The sequence below is a fragment of the Enhydra lutris genome, unplaced genomic scaffold (assembly GCF_002288905.1).
Source record: "Enhydra lutris kenyoni isolate GAN:26980312 unplaced genomic scaffold, ASM228890v2 scaffoldscaffold28, whole genome shotgun sequence".
Taxonomy (NCBI): domain Eukaryota; kingdom Metazoa; phylum Chordata; class Mammalia; order Carnivora; family Mustelidae; genus Enhydra; species Enhydra lutris.
Genome location: NW_019154112.1, coordinates 21,216,848 through 21,229,565, shown reverse-complemented (window position 1 = coordinate 21,229,565; position 12,718 = coordinate 21,216,848). Strand labels below are relative to the sequence as shown.

Below are 12,718 nucleotides of genomic sequence, written 5' to 3'. Positions count from 1 at the left end.
ACTACCAAATAAAAATATCAAGACGATGACTTAGGAACTGGTAAAAAGTTATCCTCAATCCTAACTACTAACCCACTCCATTGGTGGGGTTTGGAACCAAACCCCATGCAACTCTACACAGTCCTTGGTGCCCCTGGGATGACAAGAGAGGAAGAGGGGGTCAAGTAGTTAGAGATTCTGGACACTTTCCAGCTCAAACCAGACCCACTTTACATCATCCTGTTTTTATATGTTTAGTTTCTGTCTAACATTTCATTCTTACAAATGATCATCCATAGAATTAAAACCACATTTTAAGTAAAATCAGTAGAATTAGGTTTTACTGAGTACATAAGTGGTCATTTTCCACAAAGTTTTATATCTTATTAATTTCATTTTATTTACCTTAGATCCTGGTGTCCCAGGCTGACCAGGCAAGCCATCACGTCCCATCAAACCCTACATTTTTAAGTGGAAGTTTCGAGAGTAACTTAGAAAACATTATTTAAAAAATATTAAATCCATTTCCAAGGCACACATTCTCATAATAATTAATCTGCTAAAAAATAATACAATATGAGGAAAAGTTCCCCACAGACATCCAAATAAAGGATAGTGAAAAAAGCAAAGCCCTCCTAACATGTTTGCTCAAATAACTTACAAATAGCAAAAATTCCTGGAATGCTAGTAAAAGACAAATGTAAACAAAAGTTGGTTTTCTTTCCTACATTCTTACTTTCTCCCTTTTGTCAAGATGGCTAAGAATTAGGTTTCTTCACAGATGTCATCCTGGTCAACTTTACATTCAATTTCTGTTTTCTTAAACGATATTTTGAAAGAGTTAAACCTAATAAATTCCCTGAATATAACAATTTCTCTTCAAGTTACAAAATGGTCATATTTGTAACTAACCATATAATTCAAAATATGACAATAATTACTCTAGCAACAAGGAACTAATTTAATTTAGATTCTACTTTAAATATTGTTACATACATTGAAAACATTTGCTTTCTCTTAAACATAGCCAAGAAAACATGATGAGCAAAAACTATGCAATTAATATCATCAGAAAACGTTATCTCAGTAGGATCATCCTGAAGATTCTATGTCATCACTACTATGCTTTGCTATTAATTTAGGATATTGTTGCAACTATAAAATGTAAAATATACTGGTTCACTGAATCATGTATGAAATATTAGATATAATAAGTGTACATATTCTCAAAGTTCAGTGAAGCTCTAGCTAACACAGATCCTGGTAAATAACCAAGTATATTATTTCAATGAACAAATGATGTGATAGTGATAGTGGAGACAGATTACTCCATTGTAAAGGGAAGAATCTTCTTTTAAACCTCCCGTAAAGTCAAGTTCATATCTCATGCACAATATTTTTCTTTCTTACTCTTATGTGCAAAATTCACCAACTCTTTCACCAAACAATGAATAAAATATCTGTGTTTTTGACATAAAGCCTTTAACTGTTAAACATTAAAGATAACCATTTTACTTAAAGTTATTATAGGCAATTTGATTCATAGGTTAAAATCAACATCACTTCTAGCAATTTTTATACAATCTTGCACACATACAATAGGATTTCCATAATTTCTAATACCAAACTCATATGTCCCTTCCACTCTCAAAACTTCCTAAAATTATTTGTTCACTAATTTAGGATCTTGCTATACTATGTGTTCTGAATATATTCTCCATCATTAGTGTAAAAATGTGTAATTTTTTTTAAAAAGTAAAAAAAATTATTAAGTTTCAGACTTTTTTATGGTATGTAGTTTTTTAATGAATAGATAGAATATTTGTTTTCTGGTTTATCTACATTATGAATTCTTGATCTTTATTTGGGTGGGAAGAAATGTGGAATCCTCTAGAAAAATGGATATAATTATTTTCATACAAATGGATTTGTGGATCCCCCAAATCTCACTGTTGAATTCCACCCCCCCCAAGTTTTATAAACTCCAAAATAAGAACTCCTGGTACATCAAAACTGTATTTCAAACACCCTGATAATAAAGACATTAACATACAGGAATTCCTGGAGCTCCTTTTTTTCCTAGTGGTCCTGGAGGTCCAGTTTCTCCCTAAAAATCAAATACAGATCAAATTTAAAATTTTGAATTATAAATCCATTTCCAGGAATTCCCTACTGAAGCATTATGGAGTGAAAATCCACTACCAATCAGCCCAGTCTGCCTTCTCTTTCTCTACTGTAAACCAGAAGCAACATAGGATAGAAAAATCAGGAATAAAACACCTTAAAGATTTGGGCGTATGGTCTGTGAAATCACTAAGTCCTATATCTTTATGAGAAAATCAGGAGTGATACTATCATTGTTTCAAACAAAGACCTGGAAGTTCACACAGAGTTGGTGAGGTGAGACAACAGTTGGGGGTGGGGGGTGTCACATGAAAAATTTTCTTATTTATCATAGATTAAGAAACATGATAGTAAACATAAATTAAGAAAGTACAGGACATAGAATAATAGCATTTATACTTCAATTTCTTGGACTGTGGCTAACTAGGTATTCCAAGTGAGTCTTTGAATCCTTAACAACAAGAACAAAAACCTGGAAATAACATCCTCTGGGATAGAGTGTTGGTCTTATAAGAAGTTGGAGAGGTCTTCAAAGATCCCTCATTTTAATAAAATATACTCTGGGTTGACACTGTGATTATGAGGATTTGGATCTATGCAGAAACCTTGCCAGAGGTAGAGATGCAGGAGCCAAGAAGGCTGGAGGTGTCTAGAGTGCATCGGAAAGTGAATGGTGGACTAGCCATGGGAAGAGGGTGGGAATCCTTAATCCCTATGAAGACCCAGGACTCTTAGAGGGGGCTGACCTGATATCCATGGCTACTAGTAGGAGGCAGCTCTCCATGGACTGATTAGGCTGCCAGAACTCACACCAATTAACATGAAGCAATGAGCTCATATTTATCAAGAAAGAAAGAGGGAGCAAGCCACAAGACTGAGAGTTAACAGAAATAACAAATTGCAGATATTGGAATTGTTAGAAAGAGAATTTAGAACAATATAGGAGGTCTTTCCATATTAAAGAATGGAATCATGAAAGATGATTAGGACTGTAAATGGAACAAGATGATATCAAGAATAAAAAGATGTAAAAAAAAGAATAAAGACGTTATTAAAAAGTTGAACTTTTAGAAATGAAAAGTATGATTGTTTTGTTTTATGATTTTTTTATTTTTATGATTGTTTTGTTTTGCTAGTTTAAAAAGCAGAGCAGACACAGTTAAGGAAGAATAAGTACAATGGGAAATATATCTAAAAAATTTAACCAGAATGTTAGAATCAAGAATATGAAAATAAGAAGCTCTTCAGAAACATGGAGGACAAAATGAGAAGGAATAAAATTTATCTAACTGTAATTCCAATCTTTGTTCCAAAGATTGGAAAAGATGTAATTTGGAAATAATGAGTGATATCTTCCAGAATTAATGGAAATAATTCCACAGAGTCAGGAAGGAAAGTGAATTCTCCTCAGGGTGAATAAAGAGAAATGCACATATAGATACACAGTAATGAGTTTCAGAACACGAAAGACAAATAAAATACCTTAGAAGAATCCCAAAGAAAGGAACAGACCACTTACAAAAGAATAATAATTAGAATGAGAGCAGATATTTCATAGTTAATAATGGAACCCTGAGGACAATAGAAGAAAATCCTCAACATGTTTCAGTGTAATAATCGTCAACCTTGAGCTATATACCCTACAAAATGATCCCTCAAAACCAAGAGTAAAATATCTAAAATTAGATAAAATCTGGAAACTTGTTACCTAGATATGTGTAATAAGAACTGATAAAGAGGGGCACCTGGATGACTCAGTGGGTTAAAGTCTCTGCCTTCAGCTCAGGTCAAGATCTCAGGGTCTTGGGATCGAGTCCCACATCCGGCTCTCTGCTCAGCGGGAAGCCTGCTTCCCTTCCTCTCTCTCTGCCTGCCTCTCTGCCTACTTGTGATCTCTGTCTGTCAAATAAATAAATAAAAATCTTTAAAAAAAAAAAAAAAGAACTGATAAAGATATAGTTCAGGAAGTAGTAAAATTATCCCAAAAGGATAGTCAAAGGGCATTAGAAAAGTAACCACATAAAACAGAAAGCACATGTATAAATTCAAATAAATATTATCTGTATAAAACAACAAAACAAAAGCTAATTATAAGGATAAAATAATAGCTTCTGAAATTATATCATATTTGAACAATTAACTGTTGCTACGAAAGTGGGAAGAATGTTCTATGTGAGGTCATCACCACTTCACCCTTTTAATAAATAGATCTAGCCCCAAATCTTTCAAGTTTCATTAATACTCACCTTTTGTCCCATTAATCCTTGGTTTCCAGGAAATCCTGGCATTCCCTAAAAAGTAATAAAGTAAAATTTCAATTTTAAAAAGTGTGGACTGTATCATAAGGAAGAATAAGTCCTAATAGGATTTTTTACTTGTAAATAATGCGTAATTTCAAACTTCTGTCATCCACTTATAATATAACACTGCTACTGATAATCCAATTTGGAAAAGAGAAAATTTATGGGAGTCAATATTATATGAACATCTACTGATAGTTCAAATTTTAAATACAGTCTTCCAAAAAGAAAAACTTATGAAATATTAACCTGGTTCTTCTTTCAAACCAACATAAGTGATAAAAAAAGAAGGATATTTCATTTGAATATATTCCTTTACTATTTAAAGTGAGTAATGCAAGAAAACCTGTAAAGTCATAGGAGTTCAGATTTAGTACAATTCCAAAGGGCCCCACTGCCTCACAACCATAATTAAAAACTAATAAGATTAACCAATATCCTCCAAACTGAGCCATGAAACACCCAGGAACTTACTTCCTTATATAAAATACAATCATTCTCCTAATGATTCCCTTATTGATAAAACCACGAAGAATATGCAGGTCACAGTTTCAGGACAGAAGGAGAGAGAACTCTTTCACTTGGTTCAACCTAGATGTACAAGTTCTCCAGCAAGATTCAGAGAATATTAATGTTCATTGTATAAATTTGAGAATAATATTAGCACATTCGTTAATGGGCAAGCAGTTCTACTGTTGGTCCTTCAATGCATTTACCAAAATAATCTTTTACCGGCCAAAGTAAACAGTGATGGTACTAATCAATTTTCATTTTTTATTCATTCTTCTTGGTTTCTTTCTCGATGGCACTTCAGTTAAAATAAGTAACATTGGAAATAAGCAATATAGACAGATGGCAGAAAGAGGAATTTGAAAGATGAGGAAATAGGGCCCCATCAGTATTTCTTTGAAAGCCCTCTGCACTATCATGGCACTCAAAGAACAGCAGCACTCCTGAGTAAATCAAGGCAGGTGGTAGAGAGGCCACTGACAATGAGATCAAGTTATCTTCTATTACAGGGAGAGTAGGCCATTATTTTGATTTTCACATCTTGACTTTATTAACACAATACTGGTCAATGTGTTAGCCACAATTATAATGCAAGACACATGCATATAGTTCTGGTTTTAAAATCTGAACTTGAATCATAAATTGGATTTCATGTTGATTTTATTTGGCTCCATTCATTTCGCCATGGCACTACACCCTTTTCAGAGAACAAAGGTTGTGTGTGAACAATGACTATCAATGGTGGAATTGTAGTCCAGTTGAAAACACAAGCATTCATAAACATATGAATTAGAAAATAATAAAAAACCATGTAAATTTTAAAGTAACATTATAAAACATAGCATAGTTTTCTTTAAAACATACAGGAAAATTAAAATAACTGAGTTCTACATAGAAAGAACACAGAATGATATAAATTGTATCCTTCCAAGGCAGAAAATGCATATTCTCAATGCAATCAATTAAGATCAATAATGTTCCAAATAAAGCCCTCCAGTTCATAGACCATAACTTGGCATGAAACCATCTGTAATCAGCTCCCATTCAAACACACATATACACAAACTCACTAAAGGTTTACATTAAGTCCGGAATTTAAATAAGACTTGCCTGTAAAATCTTAGCAGATACAAGACAGACATACATTGTTCTATGCTGAAAGTGGTGCTAGACACTGGACACAAGTGGACACTAGACACTGCTGTGGCCATGCAGTGTCCCTTGGGCCCAAGAATCTCTAAAGGGGGTCATAGAGTTGCCCATGATACCGTCAGACCTGAGAAGCTTGATTTCTTGCTGCATTCTGTCTTTTATTGCTTAGAGTTTCATCACGATTCAAGTCTCTATGCCTTCACACAATCTGTGACATTAGTACAAACCAGTTAACAGACATCCTGCCTCTACTTCTGTTTCTGAAGCCAATTCCAGTGTCAGATAGGCAATGTCTTCACTGTGGGGGCAAATGGAATTATGCCCAGACACCCTGACGTCCACCTCCCAGGAGCCCTTGAGAGCCCCCACAGTTCACTCCCAGGATCTGATCTGATGTCCTATTATTTAAATAATTATAATACTGAGTTTGGTCTATATTAGGACATAGCCCAAATCTTATGTTATTTCAGCATATCAGATACTGAGAGTATTTGGGGGAAAATTTCAGATTTGAAAAAAAAAAAAAAAAGATTCCTTTTCTTATCATCTTAACATGTTAGTAAAACATGAAAATGTATTTCAGAGATATGAAGTCATATATTCTATGTCTAATTACGCCAAGAACTATTGCTTATTTTATAAATATCAAACACAAATATATAAGATTACATTATATTAAAAAAGAAGATGTAAAACTGAATTATAAAAGCAATTCTTGGCAAAACTAACATGATACCATGGGTATGCTTGGAATAAAAGACTGTTGAGAAAGAAATTAACCAGAACTGAAGTCAGTCAGAGCTATATTAGTTAATAAAATTCTCCTAGATTTTATTTTTCTGGGCCCCCATTTATTGAAATTCACTAAAATTTGCCAATTTTACACTAGCAGAAGTCTTATTCAAAACCATTTGAAATTTACCAGTTTGTCGATCCAAAGTATTTAGTGACAATTACTTCATACAGCAAATGTTTTCCAAGCAAACTATTTTATATTTCACTTTTGGCCTGTGTGGTTTTGGATTCAGTCAACTCTGAGAATGTGTAAATAAAGAAAGAAACAAGCATTTTATTTGGTAAGAGTAAAGGGGTATATTTCCCCCACTTCTGTGATTTCAGTTTGGGTTTGAGAAAGAGCAGAAAGTCAACTGGAAAATCCTGCATAATGTTGTGGTAAAAAAATGTTGACATAAAAAATGTTCTAGAATTTTCTCTGTAACCATTAAATCATTGATGTGTAACAAAAAGTCATTAAGAATAGAAATACATAATTTGGTATAAGGGGTTTGGCCTCTATTTCCTAAAGTCCATTTTGCGATGAAGGAAATGTGCCCATGATACATTACTTAGAATACACAAAAAATATCACTTGATACTTTCTCATGTCCAAAGAATTCAGTTATCTTATCCCTGAAATCAGAGCATCTTGGAGCCAATCTGCCTGTAAGTAATGCACTATTTTCAATGTACTAAAAACAAATCTAACCCATTAATGGTATTTTTATATCAAAATTTTTAACCTTTCCATACAGTGGTATAGATATTTAATATACAGTTATCAAAATATCAGAAGAATGTTACGTTTTCTATTGAATCAAGAAGTGATTTGTTCGTTCCTAAAGATTCATGAAGAAAAAGCACCTATACGTTTGTAGTACTGTTCTTATTAGCTACAAAAATTACAACTGTTATTATAGTGATTATTAATAAAAGCCCAAAGGAAGCAGTTACAGGTTTAGACAGTGAAGTCAGCCATCTCATTATCCAGGGGCTGATGGACTCCAAGCCTGATATTTAAACTGTGGAATCTTAGTATCTCCATTTTATATGGGGCAAATAATAAAATCTACCTCAGAGAGTTGGTACATTATATCAATGAACTCTCACAAGTGCTTAGCTCAGTGCTGGCAATTTAATGAACAAATTTTCATGACTGTCTTTTCACAGCTCCTCCCTGACCTTTGAAAGTTGTGAAATAGATGAAGTCAATTTTCCCCTCATCTCAAAATGTGTCCTCCTTCTCAGTTTTAAGGATGTCTTTTTTTTTTTTTTGGTGGTTGGGGGTGGGGGGGGCGGGGTCTTTCTACCTTACATCTCTCTACCCTTGCTTCCAAAACATCCCCTTGCACCCAAGAGGACTCCAGCAATCTAAGGCTTCCCACTAGGCGGCATCATATTGGCATTGCCCTCATCCATTACCTTTGTTTGTTCCCATTTGGCTAACTTTGACTACAACGATTTTTGCTTTTTAAACATTCACATGTATTCCATCACAATTCTTTCAGGAAAATATAACCAAAAGTTTCAAATGTACTTTCAGTTGAACCCCACGATGTTTTTCAATCCTTTTTTAAAATTCCACACTAACTGACAGATCATTATGAATGATGTATAAAGATTACGCTGTGGTAAGAGAATGCTAAAGAGAAGTAACTCACAACCACAGCTGCCAAACCTAAACAAACCAATATATAAGTACTTGCAATAAACCCATAATAAGGAAATCACCAGCTTTACTATTCCCTTTAATACTTTAACACAGTTTTACTACTCCCTTTAATCTTCAAGGGGGAAAAAAGTAATCTGAGTAACACTGGATGAATTTCTTCTTCCCTAGGCTACAGATGAGGACCCACATGGGACTGGACCCCAAAGTACACAAAGGTAAGTAATTTCAATAGAAAATACTTTGGTAAATATTTCTGTGCTACTTATGTTTATACACAATAGAAAATGTCACCAGTTTGACATAATAAGTTACAGAGAGAGATCAGGGGTGGTATCAAAAGGAAAAGCTACCTGCGTGCGAGCCCTTATAAAGTTGCTTCAAGTTACTGGCATTTCTCTTCAGCATCTAAAAGCATTTCAACATTTTTTTAAAGGCCAAAAAGATACTCTATAAACAATTTTTCTGTTGTCAAAGTATCTTTTTCAGGACAAAACAAAAAAAGACAAATGTTTAGCAAATTAAAATAACATACCTGAAAACCCAAAAGAGGAGGGGAGGACAAAATTTCAACCACGGATGGTCTCTGCACTACCACATCATGGGAAAGTCATGGACTCACCGAGAACCCAGGAATCCAGAAAATAACCTGTCCCTCTACATTAACAAGTGAGATCATGCACAAGAAATATATTAGGGAGTTAAAGAAATCTTTTTTTAATAGAGAGAGACACAGCTGGAGAGGGAACACAAGCAGGGGGAGTGGGAGAAAAAGAAGCAGGCTTCCCATGGAGCAGAGAGCTTGATGGGGGGGCTCTATCCCAAGATCCTGGTATTGTGACCTAAACCTAAGGCAGATGCTTAACAACTGAGCCACCTAGGCTCCCCATCAAGGTCAATAATTTTAACCATGTCTGCAAAGTCCCTTTACATTGTGAGGTAAATAGTTGATGTTCTGGGAACTAGGATATGGATCTCTTACAGGGCAAGAGAGGAATCATTATTTTGCCTACCACAGAAATATTACCTAATATCCAAGGACCAGATAGTTTCTTTGTTATTTAAACATCTCTAGGGCATTAAAGATGGAGATGATTTAAATTCACATTATGAGGCCATGATACCCTAATAACAAATCCAGTCAAGAATAATACCTAAAATGAAATCTACAAACTAATCTAATTTGTCAACACAAATGCAAACGGCTTTACCATAATGTTAGTAAATCAAATATTGCTGTGCATTAGAACAGTAGAGCATGATTAAGAGGACTTGCTTCAGGGTGCAATGAGTGTTCAATGTTAAGAAATATACCCATATAATATGTCCACACAAGTTATTAACAGTTTAGAGGAGGAACTATACAAAGTCTTCTCAAAAAATACTAAAAATGCATTTTGCAGAATTTATCAGGCGTTATTAAAAACTCATACGATTCTAAATCTAGAACCTTGTAAACCTGAATCTGAATCCATCAGAAACCAACTGTAAACATAGTTGGTGAAACACTAGACATTTTTGCTTAAAATCAGGAATAAAGCATAAGCTGGATTCTGAAGCAGTAATTTCACTTAGAGGAAAACATCCTTCCCTCCAAATATTGCATAATACATGGAAATATATGTAACATCAACAGGGGAAGTTAGATGAAATATATCCATGCTATAAATAAAATGAAATGAGATAGAGGTTATATTCTTTCTTATAACCAGATATGATAAAACATCTGTAATACTGTAAAGTTAAATAAAATTTCAATGGACAAGACTTTTTACTTTAAAAATGTGTATGTGTTCTGTTTATGTATTTGTATATTCAAGAATATGCTTGGAAAGAATCTTATTAAATGAATAATTATTATCTCTAGGGATGGGATTGGGATTCAGGTAAATGAAGGCAGATTTTGAAATTTACAGCACAACTTCTACTTTTGTCTATTTGAGCGAAGTTAAATAAAATGTATAGTAAATGAATACATGAAGTAATATAATAAAATATAATTAAAATGTACATAAATAATACATTAAAAACTCGGCCCATGTAGTTTTAGATTTCAAAACTTTCTCAGAAAAAAAATCTTAAGATTTTTCTCCCCACATTTTAGTCATTCAAGAAACTACTGCTAAGTACCTGTCTTTCAAAATAAAAAAAGTAAAGATATTAATGGTTGTGGCTATTATTTCACTAAAAAAATAAAACAACCCTAAGGGGCGCGTGGATGGCTCAGCTCATTAAGCATCTGACTCTTGATTTTGACTGAGGTCATGATCTCAAGGTTGTGAGATCAAGCCCCACATTGGGCTCCCAGCTCAGCAGGGAGTCTGCTTGAGAGTCTCTCTCCATCTCTCCCTCTGTCCCTCCCCTCATTCTCTCTCTAAAATAAATAACGAAATCTTAAACACACACACACACAACTAAATCAAGAAAGAAATATACTGCAACCTCACGGCTGTGACCTCAGAGGGTTTTGCTTAGTTTTCATGCCTTGGTAGGTTATTCTCACAGATAATTTTTTACACATTGCTAAGGATATACTGTTAGACAAAGGCATCAGTCTTTCCATCTAGAGAAGAACAATACTGTGTTTAAGAACCAATTTCTTTGATAAAACAGCCAGGAATTTGTCATTTGACAAGATTTGCCATACCATTTCCCTGTAACAGAAGAAAAAGAATAATTTTATTTCTAAAATAAAAATGGTACTAGATCAGATCTAAAAATTGATTTAAAAAATACTATATATATTTTCAAAGTATATTTCTAGGAAAATTAATAACCTAAAAAATTCAATGAAAATGTAACAAAACAAATAAATTTCAGTGACCAAATTCCTATCTTTGTGAGGATTTATCAATCTTCATATAAACAACTTAGTTTTGTTAAACTGTAGATGCACCTTTGTTTTCCACAATAGGTTTGCTTCCAAAATGTTGTCAAAAAATAATACAGTATTTCAAATACACCAAGAACATTGCCTCTATTTGGAAATATAATTTCTTATCATTCATGGCAATATTGAAGTTTATTTAGACAGAGAAAGATACTAAAGCACATACAGTCTTAAAGAATAAGGTAGCTAATAAGATGATAATTCTATTTTCATTTACCAATGTCACTAAAATTAATTGTTCTCAAATAGGTAACTTTATCTTTCTCCTACCTTCATATTCCTCTATTTTGATCAACCTGTATCACAGTCTCTATGTCACTGGTTATCAAATTTTATATCAGACACAAAGAAGGGCAGCCATTAAAAATACAGTTTCCTGGGCTTCAGGCCCTAATTCTGATACATTAGGACTGGGATGGACCAGGAAACTGAATTTTTATAACCATCTCTGGTGATTCTGGTAAAGGTACTCTGGATCAGAGTTGGAGAAACACTGTTCTATATATAGTAAACCAACCAACCAAGCAACTAACTCTTGAACATTATTTGCATTGGGGTGTTAAGCTAGAAAAGTCATCAAGAAGTTTTTATGATTATCTACCAATTAAATTTTCATATAATCCATTTTAAGTCTCTTTACTCAAAAACAACTATAGATTATTTCCCCACCAATTTTTTTTTAAGATTTTATTTATTTATTTGACAGACAGAGATCACAAGTAGGCTGAGAGGCAGGCAGAGAGAGAGAGGTGGAAGCAGGCTCCCCACTGAGCAGAGAGCCCGATGCGGGGCTCGATCCCAGGACCCTGGGATCATGACCTGAGCCGAAGGCAGAGGCTTTAACCCACTGAGCCACCCAGGCACCCCTCCCCACCAATTTTTAACCCTTCACCAAAAGTCTTAAAACTCAGCTTCTCACGATTAACTTCACTTTGATGGCATTTAAGAATTTCGACCTACCATAGGTTTTTTATATAAACCTTTGTACAATATGTTTTTTGAGTAAATGTTCTATTTTTTCTAACTGCAGAGAAACTATTCTATCTAAAACCACCTGGTACAATATCGTATGTTCTAGGATTGCTTGGCAAATATAGCATCTGACTCCACATCTCAGTAAGAATCCGCAACAATCCTAAAGCTCTCTCATGGTAGTTTCTCCGTTTGTCTCATTAGTAATTCCATTCTTAAAATACATTGTTCATAAGTTCTTCATACTTCACCTAAATCCATCAAGTAAGTGCACTCTTTTTATGCAGACATCATAAAATTCCTTTGCCCTTATTTTAGTATTAGTTCATCAAATCACTATACTTC

At 34.0% G+C, this 12,718-nt stretch overlaps 1 protein-coding gene across 2 annotated transcripts in view; it reads right to left on the bottom strand.

The window, feature by feature from the left end:
* The window catches only part of LOC111152311 (collagen type XXI alpha 1 chain), a 121,948-nt gene that overhangs the window by 18,241 nt on the left and 90,989 nt on the right, over positions 1-12,718 (bottom strand). For both annotated transcript variants that reach the window (XM_022510789.1, XM_022510791.1), the window contains 3 exons: positions 4,350-4,394; positions 2,033-2,086; positions 385-438 (listed from right to left, as the gene is read on the bottom strand). In XM_022510789.1, the coding sequence (XP_022366497.1) occupies positions 385-438; positions 2,033-2,086; positions 4,350-4,394 (153 nt within the window). The remainder of the gene's footprint in view (positions 1-384; positions 439-2,032; positions 2,087-4,349; positions 4,395-12,718) is intronic.